This window comes from Erpetoichthys calabaricus, chromosome 3 (assembly GCF_900747795.2).
Source record: "Erpetoichthys calabaricus chromosome 3, fErpCal1.3, whole genome shotgun sequence".
In the NCBI taxonomy this organism is placed as follows: Eukaryota; Metazoa; Chordata; class Cladistia; order Polypteriformes; family Polypteridae; genus Erpetoichthys; species Erpetoichthys calabaricus.
This window is the reverse complement of record NC_041396.2, coordinates 19,997,896-20,020,523: the sequence shown is the minus strand read 5'-3', so window position 1 is coordinate 20,020,523 and position 22,628 is coordinate 19,997,896. Positions and strand designations below refer to the sequence as shown.

The window sequence follows — 22,628 nt, the reverse complement described above, 5'->3', positions numbered from 1 at the left end:
AAAAAAAAAAAAGCTAACCTTTACAAATATCATACATTTACACCGGCTGTTACAGACTGAAATCAAATGCATGTTTTTATTCTAAAACAGTAAGAATAAGAGCAGCTCACTTCTCAAAACGGACTCATCCGGGATCGAACCCGTTAAGTTTTGACTACCAGTCAACAGTTGATACCATTGCGCCACCAAAGCAGTCATATCTCAGGGGGGTCAATGTCGCACCCTAACGCAGGTTCTTTTTCTGCAGTTATATTCTTGAATAGAAGCACACTTGTTCTGTTATATTTGTACCTTTCGTGAAAGTGATTAGTTGATATTTGGACTTTAGGCTTCACACATTAAACACTTCATGTCTACATTTTGTCAATTATTACTAAAACATGAAAAACATTTCTGTTTTACCGATGTGTTTACTGTACACAGATTGTTGTAGACACGGAACACACATGAAATACATGTGTTCCAAATAACGATATAGTATTCATAAAAGGTGTTATTTTGCTTGACTTCTCACTCTATACAACACTAAGCAACTGACACGGAGGTAAACAAACTTGAGCTGAGAAAATTGTGTGGCGGAGGGGGATGTGATAGCAGGCTGTTTGCTGCTTGCTGCTTATCGGCACATTTACAGGACAAAAGACGCTGATGGAGAGGTGCAAAGCGATTTAAGATGGGATGGATCTACGTGTTTTTTCATAGGCTCCTGTAATTCTAGTGTTAATCACGTAGTTTATTTTGTCATTAAAGTAGAACATCATAAACTTCATCTTAAAATCGTTTAATGTTTAGTTTCTCAAATCCCATCGTAACTAAAGTAGCACGTTAAATGCTTTGTTTTGTATTTGATCTTCTATGTACTCTATGTGTGTGAATCACTACGTGCTTCCGGGCTTTCTCTTCCTTCAGCAGGTCACAGAATCCATTACATTCGTAATATTACAGCTCTCTGAATAATTAAAATACTGAGATGTATACGTGATATCATTTTCATGATGATAGGAGTTAAAGCATGTTATTAAACATCGGAACACAGTGGTGCAGTGATTGTTCATGCCGCATGCAGTTCCTGTCCTTACTTTTCTTTTTCCAAATACCCAGTCGTCACACAATCAGCTCTGTAATAAACGTTAAGCCATCTGTAAGCTTAGAACGCTGATTCTTCAAAACTTTTAACGAACATTGAAATATCTTCGTAATACATGTCTAATTATTCTATCCATCTATCCTTCCAGCACCAGCAAGAATAGAGCGCGAGGCAGGAACAATCCATGAACGGAGCGCCAGCGGCTCACTAGCACTTCGTTACCGTGTCCTCACATGTTTAATTATTAACAATATAGATTATTTAAATTAAGTTAAATTTTTATCTCTATAATATAATAAACATATTTTGCTTCATTTCATCTTAAAAATGATATCGTCATCATATGTAAATACACGCTTTATAAAGCGGCTCAGGTTGTGCAATATTATAACTGTATCGCAAATTTACAGTGAGGTGATTGTACTTATAAGTCCAAACAGTTCTACAAGGAGCAGTTGATGGACTGATTGAGTGCGTTTAGAGCTCTTGGGATGAAACTGTTTCTGAACCGCGAGATCCGTACAGGAAAGGCTCTGAAGTGTTTGTCATATGAGAGCAGTTCAATAGACAGCATGACTGAGGCAGCATGTGCTTGAGGCTGTATCCCGATAATTCTCTTTCCGATCATCTGCTGTAGACTTTGGGATTGCTAAAATATAAAGTGCAATATAAATAAAATTTATTATTATTATTATTATTATCTGTGATTCCACACTCAGATACAGTGATATAAATACTCCGAGTGGTGCAGTGAGAGCAATATGGAAAAAATAGATCCGCTGTGGCAACCCCTAACGGGAGCAGCTGAAAGAAGAAGAAGAAGAAGGTGCAGTGAGAGTAACAACGCTAAAGCAGTTATGGTATTTGGAATAGTTTGGTCATTCTGTGGACCATTATATTGTTACAGGTTAATTACAATCAGATGCATTACACTAATAAGTAATATGCGGTTAATTTCAGTGTATTTATAAAGCCGTGTCAGGGATATGGATCTAAAAAAGAAAGGATAACCACACAGGAAAAGGAGCACTGCTTTGACGCTGGGTGCTGCCAGTCTGCAAAACCGAGCAGAGAACTTGCGTACGACAGGGTATGAGCTACCGTGGAAATGTGCGTGGCTTTACACCAAGTTTAGGTTTTATACATCGCGATTTGAACATGGAAATGGGAGTACGCAACATTTTTGTACGTACGCACCGTTTATACATGAGGCCCCTGAAGTTCAACACCCCTGCAATAGCAGAATCGCGAAAGAAGCTTTGTGTTCAAACTCTAAACATAACCATTCTGGCTCGAGTTTCCACAGCCTTCCCACTGATGAAACATGCTAAAGAAAACAGATCTAAACAATCAAAAGAGTAAAAGACCACATTTCTTTATACGTCATTGCAGTACTTATCTTTGTAAACAGCACAAATCTGATTAGCAACGTGCACGACACCAGTGAAAAATGTTGCGTTTAATTCCAACAAAAATAACCATAAAGTCAACAAAAAATAGGGCCACTATGCACTCCAATAGAAGACAGTTTCAAAATCAAGATTGTGATCAGGGTAAGTAGGGTTTGCACCATAAGGAAGGAATGAACACATTCTAGCAGCAGCAAGATTTATCGGTGAGGGGGAATAGGTGGGACGGAGTTAGTTGCCCTCACTGGGCATCTTCCCTGTGCTGCAGAGGGAACAGGAGAGGAGAAGGTTAGCGTAAGCAGCGCCTCCTCTCTACCCGGAGCAGTAATACATACCTGAAGTGTGCCTGGAGCGCGATCCACAGACACACATGCATGACAGTAAATTAAGTTTCCATGCTGCCTGAAGATCGGTGCTGTCCCTCTCTAACTGGAACAACTTCAGTGTTGTTGGTACACAGGGATGGGCTTTCGAAAGGGCAAATGCTTGTCTCGCCATTAATGTGTGAAAGTCCATCCTGATCGAAAAGAGCACAGCATGTGCCTTCTCAGTGGAACACGACTATGCAATGGTCTTTGACTGGAAATAAATGAAATCAAAAATGATCTTTTTATAAAGATGAGAATGGCTTCTTTTCAGATGGGAGTCCAATAGTGAACTGACTAAAACTTCCACTCACTCATATGGATTCCAGGCAGGAAGGGGCAGAGAACAGAAGTGACGTCAGTGGTGGAATGGCCGTCAATCTTCCATACTACACAATGAAGGCATTAGAACACAGCGCCAACCTCAGGTTCGGAGGGTAGTTGCCATCACCAGTGCCACCCAAGCGCACACCCATGACACATTATGCACAACTTAACGTAACTGCAGTGTTATTAAATAATTTTTTTCTAACAATATAAACCATAACTTTAAATGCTGTATGTCCATGCGTTTCATGTCAGTAATGTAATAAATCAGATCAGTGCCAATCGGAGCCTGTTTGGAACCCTAGGGGGGGCTTGACTGACAATGCCCCTTGTTGTCCATAGTGGTATTATTATATTTCAATGACCTGTGGACCCCCCCTTTTAGTGTCTGGAGCGTGCACCCCCTTCAGTAGAACAAACAGTGCCCCTTTGTGCAAATACCGTGGACTTTAAGGAGGAGCTCGGTTCTTGGTATACAGAATGTGCGCACTTTTACTTTCATAAACGGCACCCGGTGGGTAATGGCGCCCACTCAGTATCGACCAGAGTTCAACAACGGCTTCCCCCTCAGGTTTACTTTTCATTAACGGTACCCATTCAATATCATCCTAGATTGACAACTGGGTGGTGGGTGGCGTTGTGTCTGCAGTACATGGCCCTTCAGAAACACAAATGGCATCCCTTTTATATACATACCGCAAATATTACTATCATACTTCTACAACGATTTCGTCTCCATCTTTGTCCAAAGCACGAGACCCCTTAAGTTTCACAAATGGCGCCCCTTCAGGTGACAGTGTCCTGTATCACCTAATGGATTGACGGGCTCTGCATCAAATACAATAAACAAGAAAAAACTTTTGAAAACAATGCATCACTAGGAAAACAGATCAAATACGGTTATTTAATAAGATTCCAACTAAGTTACATTATTTATGTTATACTACAATATACTGACCTCTGTTGAAATGGAGTGAACTAATATTAAATATTAAAAAAAATGGGATTATCTTAAACTGATAGCACACCAGTATAACAATGTTAGCAGGTTTACATTAGTAATTATAAAAGAATTCCTTCTCTGATATGTCACCTCTTTGTCCAGCTTTTATGTGCTGCTTTTTAACAATACTTCTTCCATCCATCATCCAACCCGCTATATTCTAACTACAGGGTCACGGGCGTCTGCTGGAGCCAATCCCAGCCAACACAGGGCAAAGGCAGGAAACAAACCCTGGGCAGGGCGCCATCCCACCACAGGGCACACACACACACACACACTAGGGACAATTTAGGATCGCCAATGCACCTAACCTGCATGTCTTTGGACTGTGGGAGGAAACCCACGCAGACACGAGGAGAACATGCAAACTCCACGCAAGGAGGACCCGGGAAGCGAACCTCAGGTCTCCGTACTGCGAGGCAGCAGCGCTACCACTGCGCCACAGTGCCGCCCGTACAATACTTCTTACATTGCGAAAATTATTTATTGGAGGTGCAAACAGAGAAGCACAAAACACTCCATCCATTGCTGGCAAACTAACAGGAAGTCTATTTTTTCGTCAATGCTTCACTTCCAAGTTTTGTGAAACTGCATGGATAAGCAGGTGTTACAAGTGTTCCTAACAATTCGCGCAGTGAATTTATATAAATAGTAAGTAACATAAAATTCATATTCACATTTGTATCTGTCATGGAGTGTGAAGAGCTGATTGTTCTTTTTTTTCTTTGTTTCTTTTGTTATTGCCAAAGGAACACAAGGAGCTGACCATGGAGGAGCAAGGTCTGCTGGACTACATCGTAGAGGCTCATCGCAGGTACCGAGCACCACAGGAGGCCGCACAGAGAAGTGTAGGGCACCCCTTCCACTCTGCTAAATGCCTTTTTTGCTTGAACCCCCTCTGCCTTCCCTAAATCGGGAAGATAGATTGGGTTGTAATAATGTTGGACATGGCCATGTCACATATTTATGTGTCTTGATTTTAATTTTTTGTAGTCATTTCTTGTCCTCAAGGCCTTCTTAAGCTATTGTTTTGGGGTTATTATGGTCAAGGAATTCAGTGATTGCATTTTATATGGAATTCTGTCCCCTATGACTCCATAGTTTTTGGGTATGGACACCACCTTTTTTTTTCTTTGCGTTGTGTGGTGGCAAAGCTGTTCCCAGTCCTAACGACTGGAGTTGTGCGTCAAGTGGCATCATCACCATGGCAGGATAAAGATTAGTGTCTCTTATTGCTGATTCATCCATAACCTGTGTGCCCTGCGAGGGATGCTCCATTGTTCAGAACTAGTTTCTCCCTTTTGCATGATGCTGCTGAAATGGGCTCTCTTTATTAAGATGGGTTGATAATGGATGGATAGATAGACTTCTATTAAGGGTATGTCATTTTTCACTTCACCTGACATGAAGTACCAGTATTTGAAGATGTCAAGAATCACTTGTCACTCTTTACTAGTCACTTGTTACTCATCAAGCATCATCCATCACTCTTCATTGTCATCACATTTTTATTTTCTGTTACTTTGGCCTGCCTAATTGAAAGACAGGGTTGTAGGAATACTCTGAAATATTTACTAAAACTTTTTTAAAAAACTGTAAGCAAGCTAGATTTATTGAGAAATCGGCACATAAAACGGTGAACTGAAAAGATTTACATAGTTGTAATACATACTATTAAATGCATCAGTTCCACAATACATATTAGAAATTGTCCATTACAAACCATTTACATTATTAAAATCAACAACATTTGAAACCATTCTGAGCAGAGCCTAGTATGGCTATTGTGTCCCATGAATACATTTTAACACATGTAACATAAAAGAATTCAGGGTCACAAGAGGCAGTAGCCTAATTCAGCTGCAATGGATCAAAGTAGGAAACAGATCTGGACAAGATGTTATCATACTACGACAATTTAAAATTAAGCATTCAGTTGACTCTCCACCCTAATTTAAAAATAAGTATTTAATTTACTATTTCCACAAGTTTAAAAATTACCTATTTAACTGACTTTTGATGCTAATTCCAAATTCAATATTTAATTAACTATTCACGCTAATTTCAAATTAAATATTTAGTTGACTATCCATGCTAGCTTAAAATTAAGTATTTAATTGGCTATCCATGCTAATTTAGAATTAAATACTTAATCGACTCACCACCCTAATTTAAAATTAAGTATTTATTTGACTATTCCCGCTAGTTTAAAATTACATATTTAACTGACTATCGACACTAATTTCAAATTTAATACTTAATCAACTATCCATGCTAATTTCAAATTTAATATTTAATCGACTATCCACACTAATTTCAAATTAAATATTTAAACGACTATCCATGCTAGCTTAGAATTAAGTATTTAATTGGCTATCCATGCTAATTTAAAATTAAATATTTAATCTACTATTCACGCTAATTTTAAAATTAAATATTTTATCAACTATCCATGCTAATTTAAAATGAAGTATTTAATTGACTGTTCCCACTAGTTTAAAAAATTATGTATTTAACTGACTATCGACACTAATTTCAAATTTAATATTTTATCGACTATCCACGCTAATTTCAGATTCAATATTTAAATGACTATCCATGCCAGCTTAAAATTAAAAACTTTATTGACTATCCATGCTAGTTTAAAATTAAATATTTAATTGACTATTCACACTAATTTTAAATTTAAATTTTTAATCAACTATCCATGGCACTGCATCGGTCTGTCATGGTGAAAAAGGAGCTGAGCCATAAGGCAAAGCTCTCAATTTACCAGTCGATCTATGTTCCTACCCTCACCTATGGTCATGAGCTATGGGTAGTGACCGAAAGAACGAGATCGCGAATACAAGCGGCTGAAATGAATTTCCTCCGCATGGTGTCTGGGCTCTCCCTTAAAGATAGGGTGAGAAGCTCAGTCATCTAGGATGGGCTCAGAGTAGAGCCGCTGCTCCTCCGCATCGAGAGGAGTCAGATGAGGTGGCTCGGGCATCTGATCAGGATGCCTCCTGGACGTTTCCCTGGTGAGGTGTTCCGGGCACGTCCAACCGGGGCCCCGGGGAAGACCCAGGACACGCTGGAGGGACTATGTCTCTTGGCTGGCCTGGGAACGCCTTGGGATCCTCCCGGAAGAGCTAGAAGAAGTGGCCAGGGAGAGGGAAGTCTGGGCATCTCTGCTCAAGCTGCTGCCCCTGCGACCCAACCTCGGATAAGCGGAAGAGGATGGATGGATGGATGGATGGATGGATGGATGGATGGATCAACTATCCATGCTAATTTAAAATGAAGTATTTAATTGACTGTTCCCACTAGTTTAAAAAATTATGTATTTAACTATCGACACTGATTTCATATTTAATATTTAATCAACTATCCACATTAATTTCAAATTCAATATTTAAACAACTATCCATGCTAGCGTATAATTAAGTATTTAATTGAATATCCATGCTAGTTTAAATTAAATATTTAGTCGACTATTCGCGCTAATTTAAAATTAAATATTTAATCAACTATCCGTGAAAATTTTTAAATTAATGTTAATTGACTATCCACACTAATTTAAAATTAAATATTTAATTAACTATTCATGCAGGTTTAAAATTAAGTATTTAGTGGGCTTTCCATGCTAATTTAAAATTAAATATTTAATTGACTATCCACACTAGTTTAAAATCAAGAGTATAACTTACTGTTGACTAAGCTTAACTGTGAGTAATGTTGTTAAAAATAGTTATAGCTAGAATAAAAAGTGTCCATTAAACAATGATCTATACTAATAAAAGGCAAAGCCCTCACTGACTGATTGACTGACTGACTGACTGACTCACTCATCACTAATTCTCCAACTTCCCGTGTAGGTAGAAGGCTGAAATTTGGCAGGCTCATTCCTTACAGCTTACTTACAAAAGTTAGGCAGGTTTCATTTCGAAATTCTACACGTAACGGTCATAACTGGAACCTGTTTTTTGTCCATATACTCTAATGGAGGAGGCAGAGTCACGTATTGCGTCATCATGCCTCCTACGTAATCACGTGAACTAAAAACAAGGAAGAGATTTACAGCACGAGTCAAACACGGGAAGGAAGGTAAATGACGTTAATTTTTGAGTGTCTTTTAATACTGTGTAAGCATACATATTAACACATGTCCAATTAAACGTGTGCATTTACGGGGTAATTTCTCAGGCTTAAAAGCTCGCCTTTTATTAAAAAGATAAATGCTGTTTTCATTCTGAAGGGCACAAACCACGTTGGATTTCAGCCGTTAAACAAGCAAAAATGTCGGTACACCAGATAAATAAGCTCAACATATTATCAGTTGTATTGTATGCTTACAATACATATAGAAATGTGTTAATCGTTAACTAATAGTATGGGATGGTGTTTTTCGACTCGCGCCTTGATTTAAACGATTCCATGTCTTGGTGGGTTTGCGTAGCTTATTGTCAATATCTTTACACCTCTTTTTAAGACTTATTGACTGAAACAGGCTTTCACGAAAAAAGTTAGGGCTTTGCTACAGGATACACCCTCCACAAGTTAAGGAAGTAGAAATAAAAGTATATATTTCTGTTTTATTTAAACCTTTTAAGTTCGTATGCATAGCCCCATTTGGCTGTTTTAGTTTTTTTTTTCTTTCTTCAGTAATATTTAATCTCCTTAAAGAAAAACAACATATGTATTTTACTTTTTTTGTATCTCTTTAGTAATATTTTAGTGTAAAAGGATAACCAGTATTTAAACCTTTTATGTTACTTTATAGTTATTTTACACAATGTTGAAAAGTTAATAAGAAAGCTACATATTTTGGCAGCTGCTGCTTTAATTTTCAATGAAATGAAAAAAGCTCTCCAAGAGAAAACCTCAATGGAGAAGAAACAGTTTGCACTATCTAAAAAGGAGAAACCCTCATTTATAAAGGTTTGCTGCAGATGACTTAACTGAAAATAAATGAATAGTTCCTATGTGTATAATACATATTTATCTATTTGACTTATGCCTTTATTCCAGCAACTTGCAACATCTGAGGTACAATTTGTTACATTACTTTTGTTTTTTGCAGCACAGGCAGGTGAAGTGACTTCCTCAGGGTCACATAATGGTGTCAGTACCAGTATTTGAACTGACAAGCTCCGTGTTTGCTGAAATTTTACTGAAGAAAGAAAAAAAAATGAAAACGGGCAAATAGGGCTATGCATACAAATGTCCATCCATCCATTATCCAACCCGCTATATCCTAAATACAGGAGCCAATCCCTGCCAACACAGGGCACAAGGCAGGAAACAAACCCCGGGCAAGGTGCCAGCCCACCGCAGGGCGCACACACCCATACACACCCACACACCACGGACATTTTAGAATCGCAAATGCACCTAACCTGCATGTCTTTGGACTGTGGGAGGAAACCGGAGTACCCAGAGGAAACCCAGACAGACACGGGGAGAACATTCAAACTCCATGCAGGGAAGCGAACCTGGGTCTCCTAACTGGCACCTTTCACTGCGCCACCATACCGCCCACATACAAATTTAAAAGGTTTAAATAAAACAGAAATATATACCTTTATTTTTACTTCCTTAACTTGTGGAGGGTGTATCCTGTAGCAAAGCCCTAAGTTTTTTCATGAAAGCCCCTTTCAGTCAATAAGCCTTAAAAACAGGTGTAAAGCTAAACTTGCAGCACCGCTATTCAATTACACTTGCCTGACGCCTCTCCTAAGGGGACATACTGTGGGATCTGGGCATCCGTTAAAGCACCAATCACAGGCCCGATTAGAAAGCGGGAAGCTGTGATTTGTCGTCTCCCTCCCATGTAACAATCACAGCCCGTGTTACAACGCACTATGTATGTATGTGTATATGTATATATGTGTATGTGTATGTATATGTGTATATGTATGTGTATATATATGTTGATATGTGTGGGAAAGCGAATAGTAGACGTGACGTAGTATATGTGTACCAAATTTCAAGTCAATAGGTGAAACGGTTTGCGAGCTACAGGTGATTTAAAATCCTGGACAGACAAACGAATAGCCACGGTAGCGTATTATAGAAGAAGATTTTACTGTTTAATAATTTATATTTATATGCAATGTGCTTCTTATATATTACTTCATATTCTAATATGATAATGATGTTAATGTTGTTTATATTGATTTCTATGTTATTGTAAGTGCTCTTTATTTGTGGAAAAATAAATTTAGCAATTAACAAACTTATTTTATACATACTACATTTTATTTTTTTCTCTTGCACTCAGTGAGCGAATCCACTGGGTAATCAGCTGTATATATATATATGTAGATATGTATATATATATGTGTATATATATGTAGATATGTATATATATATATATATATATATATACTGTATATGTAGATATGTAGATATATATGTATATACTGTATATGTGTCTGTGTATATATATGTGTGTATATATGTATGTGTGTATATATATATATATGTGTATGTATGTGTGTATATGTATGTGTATATATATGTTGATATGTGTATATATATATGTATATATATATGTGGATGTGTATATGTATATATATATATATATATATATATATATATATGTAGATATGTGTATATGTAGATATGTATATATATATATATATATATATGTATATATGTATATGTATATATATATGTTTGTGTGTGTGTGTATATATATATATATATATATATATATATATATATATATATATATATATGACAGCAACACTCATAACAATGACAACACAATTACATTGACAATCATGTTACGTTATTTTTAAAGTGTTTCCTTTTCTTTTTCATAACCTCTTTAACACACTACTTCTCCGCTGCGAAGCGCGGGTATTTTGCTATATATATATAGATAGATATATAGATAGATATAGATAGATATATAGATATAGATATAGATAGATATATGTGTATGTATGTAGATATGTATATATATATGTGTATATATATGTAAATATGTATATGCATATATATGTTTCTGTATGTGTATATATATATATATATATGTATGTATGTGTGTATATGTAGATATGTGTATATGTAGATATGTATATATATGTATATATGTTTATGTATATATATGTTTACATAACCTCTTTAACACACTACTTCTCCGCTGCGAAGCGCGGGTATTTTGCTAGTCCATGATAAGTGACAAGATAGTAGTGATGATTGATGCGTAATTGGTTGTAACTGCTTGTTCCCTTTGACCAAATAAAATAAATAAAAACTAAAGAATAAGCTGCACAAAATTCAGTCATTTACATTAAGTAATTTACCATTAAGTCATTTACATTACATTGCAGCTTGGATTAGTTAACAGAAACCCTGGATTTAGGGACAGTCAGACAATTAATACCTTCCAGAAATTACCACACTGTACTTCAGGAACACACAAAAATCAACAGATATATTGTAACACAGCAACAGTACATGGCAAAAATAAAAAGACCAACAATGATGCACCACTCAGTCTGTATTACTTGTGAATATCAATGCTCTACTTTACAAAATAAATTTGCAAAACATTTTTTTTTTTTTGCTTCCAGCAAAATTCTTTTATGTCTAGGATCTCAAAGCATATAAGTCTCAAAATGCCAACTAGAGGGGGAAATTCTGTCAAAAACCATGAATTGGCAAAAACAGTCCTGCGTAAAATGTTTATAAAATAAAAAATGTATTCTTCATAAAATATGTCCTACAATAATAATGGAGCTCCATGGAGCACAAAGGAAATAGAATTTGTCCAGAATAATAAGGCAATCCAATACAACTAAAGGTCCCAATACAGAACTCCATGAATAGTTGAAAAAAAGAAAGACATTTAAAAAATCTACAAGCACAGTAAACACACAAAAGCACAAGACCTTACCACTCCTAAGTACATTCAAAATGAACCACCAGGAATTGTGGGAGACCCTCCAGATTTATATGGTGGTAGAAACACCCATCAGACACATGAAACACAACCCAGGCTTAGATACAGATAAATAAAATGTAAAGAATACTGTAAATAATAAACAAAAGAAATAGTAACACATACAAATAAATCAAAAATATACAACAAAAGCACAAAACAAGCATCTGACTCCCAGCTAAGAGAGGAAACCTGGCTGAGATGTCATTGACACAAGAAGAAAGTTGCTTAGTTCCTACCTGGAAGTGTTTTCATGTACTGCCCTTCATTTAGTATCTTAATAAAGATCTCCAGTAAAAAGACTAATTCTTGTCACGTGGAGACATATTGTTGAGCCAGCAGACATGTCCTGTAACTATGATCTCTACTTTGCTGGTTATGATGGCACTAGTGATGATTGCAATCCTTAAGACGCATCTCAAACAGAAAAGAAACTTAAAGCTCAATGTGGATTAACTCCTGTGAGCCCTCATTCTGCAGAAAACCCAAAACAGGAAAGAGGGAGAGGGAGGTGGGCAGCTTTCTGTGTATTACATTATTTCTGTGGAAACAGCTCAGTATTGTGAGCTTTAGTGTCTTGGTGTGAAATCTATGTCTCATGTCATATTCTTTTTAATAAATCGGTATGGAATAGTCTATACAGCCCTTCCATGAAATGTAGGAAAACACTCAATGGAAGATATTGCAATACAATACAACTGATTGCACTGTACCATAATATAGAGTCAAGTACTTTAACTTATATAATATTAATAAGAATAATAATAATACATTTTATTTATATACTGTAGCGCCTTTCTCATGCTCAAGGCACTTCAACAGAATTTAAGAAAGAACGGCAGGGTATGCAGTATATAGAATTGTACAAACCAGATAAATAAATAAAGAAGATTAAGACAGCACATCCAGAGAAAAAGCCTAACAGACAACATAATTGATGGTCTCGCACACACACGCAGGTTACATGAGCTTCTTGACAGAGAGGTAAACTGAGAGAAGGGTAATAAAGTCAAGTAGAGCTAAAAGCCTTCCTGAACAGATGAGTTTTGAGTTGTTTTTTAAAAGAATTCATGGAGTCAGCTGACCATACTAGCTGTCCCCTGTGGCTCCGCCCACGTAGTAGTGAAACAGGACAAACTTTAAAAATCAATTACAAAAAAAAAATTTAATTCTGGCCAAGCGGAACATAGGTACACTCCAACGTCAAATGTTGGCACTGTATCTGATCGTGTTCAGTTCTGACAGGAGAACGTCACCCACGTGGAGAGTAAAGCATGTGGCTGTGATATCTCTACCTATCAGCCGCTAACCTCTAAAATACAAGGAACTCTGATCTCTCTCTCAAAAACGTCAAACGTTACTCCTTAACAATCTGTAGATGGTAATGTCTGTTGAGCAAACAGGTATTGCTAGCTAAGTGGAGGCGAGGTGCACTCCAACACGTGGCGAGAGGTAGAGCGCCTCGGAACGGATTCTGGGACGTGAGTGAGAAGGGCCACGCCCGCTTCCCCTCGGCCCGGTGTGTCTCTTTCAGATTTGTGCAAATAAATTGGTACCACAACTGAACTATGATACTTAGCACAATGAGAGAAGTCACAAATCAACTGGAATGTTCAAGCAAATTATAGAAAAAAAACCCAATCTAAATCCATTAAGTAGTTAAGACAGACATACAGACAGAGGTTGTATTTTATATATATATATATATACTATATATATATATAATCGATCTAAAACTGTTAAGTAGTTCTCTCGTGAAAAGCGGACAGACAGACAGACAGATCTCTCTATATATAAAATCCAATGTCTTTCTGTTTGTATGTCTGTCCGCTTTTCACGAGACAACTACTTAACGGATTTAGATTGGGTTTTTTTCTATAATTCGCTTGAACATTCCGGTTGATTTTGCGACTTCTCTCATGACGCTAAGAATCATAGTTCACTTGCAGGAGTGATATATTCGCTCTAATCCGAGACAGAGGCTGCGGGCCGAGGGGAGGAGGAAGCGTGACGTCAGGAGTATATACTGTACATATATTTGCTATGTACACCGATAAGGGTATTGTAAAATGAACATGAAATTGAATCAAGCAAACAACTTCAGTAATATTTAAATTGAAACTAAGCGTATTGGGCCAAATGAAGCAACCAAGCTGTACAAATAGACAGATTGGCAAGGTTGGATAATGGATGGATGGACGACAAGGGGTGGCTTAGGGCCTCCATGCACATCAATCTTTATAGACCTATTGTAGTGTGTGTGTATGTGTGTTCATTTCTTTCTATTCATCATCAAATTATATGCAAACAAGTATAAGCTATCTCCAATTATACATTTGCTTGAGTATTTCTGTGTGTGTGCGTGCTTACCTCTGTGTGTGTGTACATGTATATCTAAATAAATTGTGTTTAAAAAAATGCTCCTGAAAAAAATTGTTCAAATCAATAGGCCTAACTTGGCAGAAAAACAGATAACTAGCTTCTTAAGATGAGATTAGATGTGAACAAAAGGCAAAACAAACTAAAATAAAAATAAACGAATTAACTGAAACCCAGGCGAGGGGCAAAATTCAAAGAAAAATAACAATCATTAAGTCAAAAACCAGGCAAGACATGAAATGTAAGCACAAAGGAATTCAAAAATCTAAATAAGACTTTATCTGCAGATTGTATGAGGTTTAAAGCAAAAGGATGTCTCTTCTGCTGATTAATTTAAGGTCACACCCTAGAAATGCGGGACTGGAACCCTGACAACAGTACACAACATGGCTTTCCTAACAGGAAAAGGCTACAAAACCTCTGTCTTTCAGCCTACATCATGACACCTTGTCCCATGTCAAAATGGAGTAGACTGCAAACATCCTCTTTAAATTGCTACAGCAGTTATTGTCAAACATAAGTCAAACGGTTATGACGGATATGGAGATAAGTACTAGACCAAAAACAATAAACCTGGAGTCTGAAACATGAGAAACGCAATGCAACCTCTTTGAAAATGAGGTTGATTTTTTTCAAAAATTATTGTTTTACATCGGTCTCTGTGTTCAGGCCAGATACAGTATCTCAGAAACTGTTTGTTCTAAAATGCTCAATCCTTCCTAAGATGTAGATTGGACCTTACTTTTATTCTATGTTAATTAGTGTTCTCTTATTTTAATTCTTATTTTGTCTTTTTTTCTCTTTCTTCATCATGTAAAGCACTTTGAGCTACATTATTTGTATGAAAATGTGCTGTAGAAATAAGTGTTGTTGTTGTTTTAGTCATCCAGGAGCTCCACACAGAGGGAAACAAACTGCATATTTTCATATGAACACACACACAAACACACACATACAGACTTCAGTCTAAAATCAACTTTTCTGGAAGTTTGGAATATCAAAAAACTAGAATCGACTCCATAACCAAACTTCTATTTACATGGAAATTAAAATGCATGCAGAGTGATAAATAGAATTGATTTTACTGGCATATAGATAGATAGATAGATAGATAGATAGATAGATAGATAGATAGATAGATAGATAGATAGATAGATAGATAGATAGATAGATAGATAGATAGATAGATAGATAGATAGATAGATAGATAGATAGATACTTTATTAATCCCAAGGGTAAATTCACATACTCCAGCAGCAGCATACTGATAAAAACAATATTAATTAAAGAGTGATAACAATGCAGGTATACAGACAGACAACAACTTTGTATAATGTTAACATTTATCCCCCCGGGTGGAATTGAAGAGTCACATAGTGTGGGGGATGAACGATCTCCTCAGTCTGTCAGTGGAGCAGGACGGTGACAGCAGTCTGTCGCTGAAGCTGCTCCTCTGTCTGGAGATGACACTGTTCAGTGGATGCAGTGGATTCTCCATGATTGATAGGAGTCTGCTCAGTGCCCGTCGCTCTGCCACAGATGTCAAACTGTCCAGCTCTGTGCCTACAATAGAGCCTGCCTTCTTCACCAGTTTGTCCAGGCGTGAGGCGTCTTTCTTCTTTATGCTGCCTCCCCAGCACACCACTGCATAGAAGAGGGCGCTCGCCACAACCGTCTGATAGAACATCTGCAGCATTTTATTGCAGATGTTGAAGGACGCCAGTCTTCTAAGGATGTATAGCCGGCTTTGTCCTTTCTTACACAGAGCATCAGTATTGGCAGTCCAGTCTAATTTATCATCCAGCTGCACTCCCAGGTATTTATAGGTCTGCACCATCTGCACACAGTCACCTCTGGTGATCACAGGGTCCAGGAGGGGTCTGGTCCTCCTAAAATCCACCACCAGCTCCTTGGTTTTGCTGGTGTTCAGTTGTAGGTGGTTTGAGTCACACCATTTAACAAAGTCCTTGATTAGGTTCCTATACTCCTCCTCCTGCCCACTCCTGATGCAGCCCACGATACCAGTGTCGTCAGTGAACTTTTGCACATGGCAGGACTCCGAGTTGTATTGGAAGTCTGATGTATATAGGCTGAACAGGACTGGAGAAAGTACAGTCCCTTGCGGTGCTCCTGTGTTGCTGACCACAATGTCAGACCTGCAGTTCCCGAGACGCACATACTGAGGTCAGTCTTTAAGATAGTCCACGATCCATGTCACCAGGTATGAATCTACTCCTATCTCAGTCAGCTTGTCCTTAAGGAGCAGAGGTTGGATGGTGTTGAAGGCGCTATGACAGATGTGACAGATTACATGCATTTATGCAGCTGCAACAATAAACACAGGTAAACATGGAAGTGTGAACACAAGCCATATTTCCAAAAATAGCTGGGCCATCCCGTTTAATTGTGAGACAGCAACAAGAGGCAAAAATCTTTAAAGAAATAAACAGGCACTCAGGGGCACAGTAACACACAACAAATATATATCCAATATGGCTGTATTTTAGTTGGTCTCACTGGGGAGTTCCATCAAGTCAATGGCTTGGGTCACAAGTGAGATGCATTCTTCTGGGGACGGACGTTTTTATACAGTATACTACTATATACAGACGGGGCGGGACCTTTTGAAGTGATGAGGTTGTGTTTATTTGCCCTCCTGGGCTGTGTTTTCTGAGTTGTGAATGGAAGAGGCAAGACATTTAACAAGAGCAGCCCCTCTTGTCCCCGGGGTGGTACTGCATACCTGATCAAAGCCGGCAAGGTGATCCTGAGACAAACATTTGTGACACCAGGGTTAGCAATAATGGCCGTATAGGGGTTCCAAAACCAAAACGCTTTCCTCCTGTCTGGATGTCCGACCAGGACTAAATGTAAGGGGACGTGTACCCTCAATTAACCCCACAGTGAGTAAAAAAGGAAATACTGCATAGTACCGTACTGTATAGTAATGCTTACTATGTACAAATTCTTTCAATTATTCAGTATTATGTACCTTTGTTATGGGGTGGAGTAAGAGATGATGATTGAAGAGTGAGAAATGACAAATCATAATGACATACAGTAGGGTAATACTGAAGCTTGATAACAGGAGAAGTGACCATTAATGATGTCCTACATCAGATCAAAGAACATGAGGGGAAATTCCATTCATTTGTTTCACTGTATTTAGTATGTTAGGTTTATAGCATAAATTGAATGAATACAAAATGGAAAGTCAGAAAATAATTATCTAAACCTAAAGGATGACTCATGGAAAAATGCAGATTGTCATTCATGACCTGTGATCAGAATCAAGGCTATTGTGTATTTAGAACTCACGAAGAGAAACTTGTTTATTTGAAAATATTTTGGTTTCTCGTGTTCAAAATATAGATGACCTTTAATGTACAGTCTATAGAAAATTCTTCAAAATGAACGCCATCTATTTTATCGCAGAAAGTTTTTGGGGTGATTCCATCATAACTGTGTTATGCTTCTGACAGGCCTTAATTCTTGATAGATAATCCCCCTAAAGTATCAAGTCACCACCATCTTAACCATGTTATTCTTAATATTACTTCTAATCTCCTAGAAATCTTACTAGATCATTTTCTCGAGTCGAATGCACTGGTCATCTTTACATTATAGTTTTCCACATTGTCTTTCCACAGCTAGAGTTAGCTTCTGGGTATGAAGAATGGATCCTGAAGCTCTCAGACACTCCTTCATTTCAAATTCAGACTCTGCTGGAATTCAACAAGAGCCTTCCAGGTAATCTGACAGCTTCTGTCTAATCTTTTGTACCTCAAGAAGATGAGTGTCAACCAATCACAATGCTGTAAATCAAATAATTTATTTTTATTAAATTAATTTATTAACAGAGATATATTGTTATCAATTGTGATGTGTATGATCATTGTGGGTCACTCTTGAACTGTGCCTGAATCCAGGTGTACTCTCAAAAACCAGAAAATGCGTACACCAAAAATACACAAACACACACACATATTATATATATCCATATATATCCATATATCTGTGTATAAAGCCTTATTTGGATTTTTTGCTGCCATATGCACATTTCTACGCAAGTTACTGTTTATAAATCACAATCACATTTTACAGTCATATGAAAAAGTTTGGGAACCCCTCTTAATTCTTTGGATTTTTGTTTCTCATTGGCTGAGCTTTCAAAGTAGCAACTTCCTTTTAATATCTGACATGCCTTATGGAAACAGTAGGATTTCAGCAGTGACATTAAGTTTATTGGATTAACAGAAAATATGCAATATGCATCATAACAAAATTAGACAGGTGCATAAATGTGGGCAACCCAACAGCGATATAACATCAATACTTATTGGAGTTTCCTTTTGTAAATCTAACAGCCTCTAGACGCTGTCCTCCTATAGCCTGTGATGAGTGTCTGGATTCTGGATGGAGGTATTGTTGACCATTCTTCATACAAAATCTCTCCAGTTCAGTTCAATTTGATGGACAGCCTGCTTCAAATCATCCCATAGATTTCCGATGATATTCAAGTCAGGGGACTGTGACGGCCATTCCAGAACATTGTACTTCTCCCTCTGCATAGAAAGCCTCTGTAGATTTCGAACTGTGTTTTGGGTCATTGTTTTGTTGGAATATCCAACCCCTGCGTAACTTCAACTTTGTAACTGATGCTTGAACATTATCCTGAAGAATTTGTTGATATTGGGTTGAATTCATCCGACCCTCGACTTTAACAAGGGCCCCAGTCCCTGAACTAGCCACACAGCCCCACAGCATGATGGAACATCCACCAAATTTAACAGTAGGTAGCAGGTGTTTGTCTTAGAATGCGGTGTTCTTCTTCCGCCATGCAAAGCACTTTTTGTTCTGACCAAATAACTCAATTTTTGTCTCATCAGTCCAAAGCACTTTGTTCCAAAATGAATCTGGCTTGTCTAAATGAGCATTGACATACAACAAGCGACTCTGTTTGTGATGTGAGTGCAGAAAGGGCTTCTTTCTCATCACCCTGCCATACAGATGTTCATTGTACAAATTGCGCTGAATTGTAGAACAATGTACAGATACACCATCTGTAGCCAGATGTTCTTGCAGGTCTTTGGAGGTGATCTGTGGGTTGTCTGTCACCATTCTCACAATCCTGCCCATATGCCGCTCCTGTATTTTTCTTGGCCTGCCAGACCTGCTGGGTTTAACAGCAACTGTGCCTGTGGCCTTCCATTTCCTGATTCCATTCCTTACAGTTGAAACTGAAAGTTTAAACCTCTGAGATGGCTTTTTGTAGCCTTCCCCTAAATTATGAGACTCAACAATCTTTGTTTTCAGATCTTTTGAGAGTTGCTTTGAGGATCCCATGCTGTCACTCTTCAGAGGAGAGTCAAAGGGAAGGAAGCACAACTTGTAATTGACCACCTTAAATACCTTTATATCTCATGACTGGACACACCGGTCTATGAAGTTCAAGGCTTAACAAGCTCATCCAACCAATTTGGTGTTGTAAGTAATCAGCATTGAGCAGTGACAGGCATTCAAATCATCAAAATTACAAGGGGACCCACATTTGTGCACAGCCAGTTTTTCACATTTGATTTAATTTCATACAACTAAATACTGCGTCACTAAAAATCTTTGTTCAGAAAACACCTCAGTACTCAGATGTTCCTAGGAAATGAAAGACAGACCACTGTTATCTTCTTTGTTGAAAGTCGAGTCAATTATTATGCAGGCAGAGAGGGGTTCCCAAACTTTTTCATATGACTGTAAATATGTGGATATAAGTGCACCTTGAAGACCACCGTGAAAAATCTATATATGGAGCATGCTAATCAACCTCATACTCATGCAATCATGATGCTGAAGAACTTCATTGCCTGGTAGAGGAGCCCCTCCGTACTGACACGTTGAGACCCCACTACATGCATTCAAGAGTATCTGGTTGTGATGGACCAGGCTTTCCTGATAATTTTGTTCAGGCATTGTGCTTCTTTTGAGCTCAAGTTGCTTCCCCAAGAGACTGCAGCACTGAACACCACACTGGCTACTATGGACTGGTAGAACATTTCCAGACCTGAGAGTTTCCTTAGCATGTCCAGTCTGCTCTGGTCCTTCCAGTACCACTGTGTTGTTAGACAAGTCCATTTTGCTGTTTAAGTGAACCCCCAGGTACTTGTAAACTCTGTACCACTTCCACGTTCTCCCCCTGAATGGTGACTGGCTTTATAGACTTCTTGGCACGCTGGAAGTTCACCACCAGTCCTTTGGTCTTGCTGATATTGAGTTGCAGGATGTTGTCCCGGCACCAAAAGACAAAGTCCTCCACAACCTTCCGTACTCTGGCTTGTCTCCATTATTAATACAGCCTATGATGGAGGAGTCATCTGAAAATTTCTGTAAGTGGCAAGCGCCGGTTTTGTGCTAGAAGTCTGTTGTGTAGAGGAGTAAATAGGAAGGGATACAGGACAGGTCCCTGAGGTGCTCCAGTATTACACACCACCATTACTGACACACAGTCCCTCAGCCTTATAAACTGAAATCTGTTGGTCAGATAGTCCATAATCAAGGAGATTGAGGGGGGCATCGAGATGTAACGCCTTGAGCTTTTTCGCCAGGCAATAAGGCAGAATGGTGTTGAAATCGCTGGAAAAATCAAAACACATGATCCTGACTGTGGTGCCGGCCTTGTCCAAGTGGCAGTAGACTCTGTGTGGCTTGTAGATAAGAGCCTCCTCCATACCTCTATGCTTCTAATAGGCAAACTGCAGAGGATTGAGATGTTCTAAAACAAGGAGTCATATCTGTTTTAGGACTAGCCTCTCAAAGGTCTTTATGATGTATGAAGTAAGAGCAACTGACGTGAACTCCTTGGGATCATTGGAATGTACTTTCTTTGGCACTGGGGCCCCAAACAATGTTTTCCACAGCTGCGGAACCTTCTGCAAATTCAGGGAAAGGGAGAACAGGTGCTGAATATGGTTTCAACACCCTGGGAGTGACATACATTCAATTCGGTTCCAAGTAGGTTTGGAATATGGTCCATTGATAGGTTAGAAGACTTGTGGTTTCCTGCAAGCCCCATGACAGCCCCACTCTCTCAGTCGCTTGCCCCACAGCATTCTGGTGAAGAATGAAAACTTTCTTCCAGTGTGCGAGAGCAATCCATGTTTAGTGCATTGATATTGTTGTAAATTTGGAGATCCAAAGCACCTGAGTCACAAAAAAGCATTTCCAATAATGCCCACTAGAGGGATAAGGCCAACAAAACCATATTAGAAATACAGTAAATACATGGTCTTTATAAATGAAATATTTATCGTCCATAATTATTCTATAACAAGAATAAAGCTCAATGGAGCTCAAAGGTTAAGAGGAGTTGCTTAAACAATAAGGCAATCCAAAGAAAACACAGTCCCATAACAAAATCCAGAGAATATTGAAAAAACAGAGAGGAAGGTCAAAAAATCCAGGATCAAGAAGGTACAAAGCACAAAGAAACACAAGAACTCACCTTCTCCAGAGCGTATTCACAATGAACTGCCAGGAACTATGGAAGGCCCTCTGGATTTACAGGATGGAGTGCAGCTTCTGGCAATGACTGACAGGTGGACCCTCCTTCTGGGGGACCACCCATACAACACATGGAACATAACCAAAGCATAGTACAAAATGCAGATAATAAACAAAATAAACATTTACATAAATAAATTATTCAAAAATTAACAGAGGACATTTTACAAGGATTTGAACCCCAGCCCGGGGAGTATCCCTGGTTGAAATATAACATTTATTGACTGTGAATTTAGACATCTGAGGAGGCTGCTGCATTTTTTTGATGACATACAGCGATGAGAGTTACATTAGAGCATTAGAACAATCTTGACGAGAACAGGCCATTCAGCCCAACAATACCTGCCAGTCCTATCCATTTAATTCTTCTAAAAAAGCATCAAGTCGAGTTTTGAAAGTCCTTAAAGTCTTACTGTCTGCCACACTACTTGGTCACTTATTCCAAGTGTCTATGGTTCTCTGTGTAAAGAAAAACTTCCTAAAATTTGTGTGAAATTTACCCTTAACAAGTTTCAACTGTAACCCTGTATTCTTGATGAACTCATTTTAAAGTAACAGTCTCGATCTA

General features: G+C 38.2%; 1 protein-coding gene across 2 annotated transcripts in view; it reads left to right on the top strand.

Moving 5' to 3' along the window:
• The window catches only part of LOC114647663 (bile acid receptor-like), a 103,809-nt gene that overhangs the window by 60,654 nt on the left and 20,527 nt on the right, over positions 1-22,628 (top strand). For both annotated transcript variants that reach the window (XR_007934376.1, XM_051924442.1), the window contains exons 6-7: positions 4,941-5,039; positions 18,157-18,256. Coding sequence is in view for 1 of the 2 variants with exons in the window: in XM_051924442.1 (XP_051780402.1) it covers positions 4,941-5,039; positions 18,157-18,256 (199 nt within the window). In the remaining variant the exon portion in view is untranslated. The remainder of the gene's footprint in view (positions 1-4,940; positions 5,040-18,156; positions 18,257-22,628) is intronic.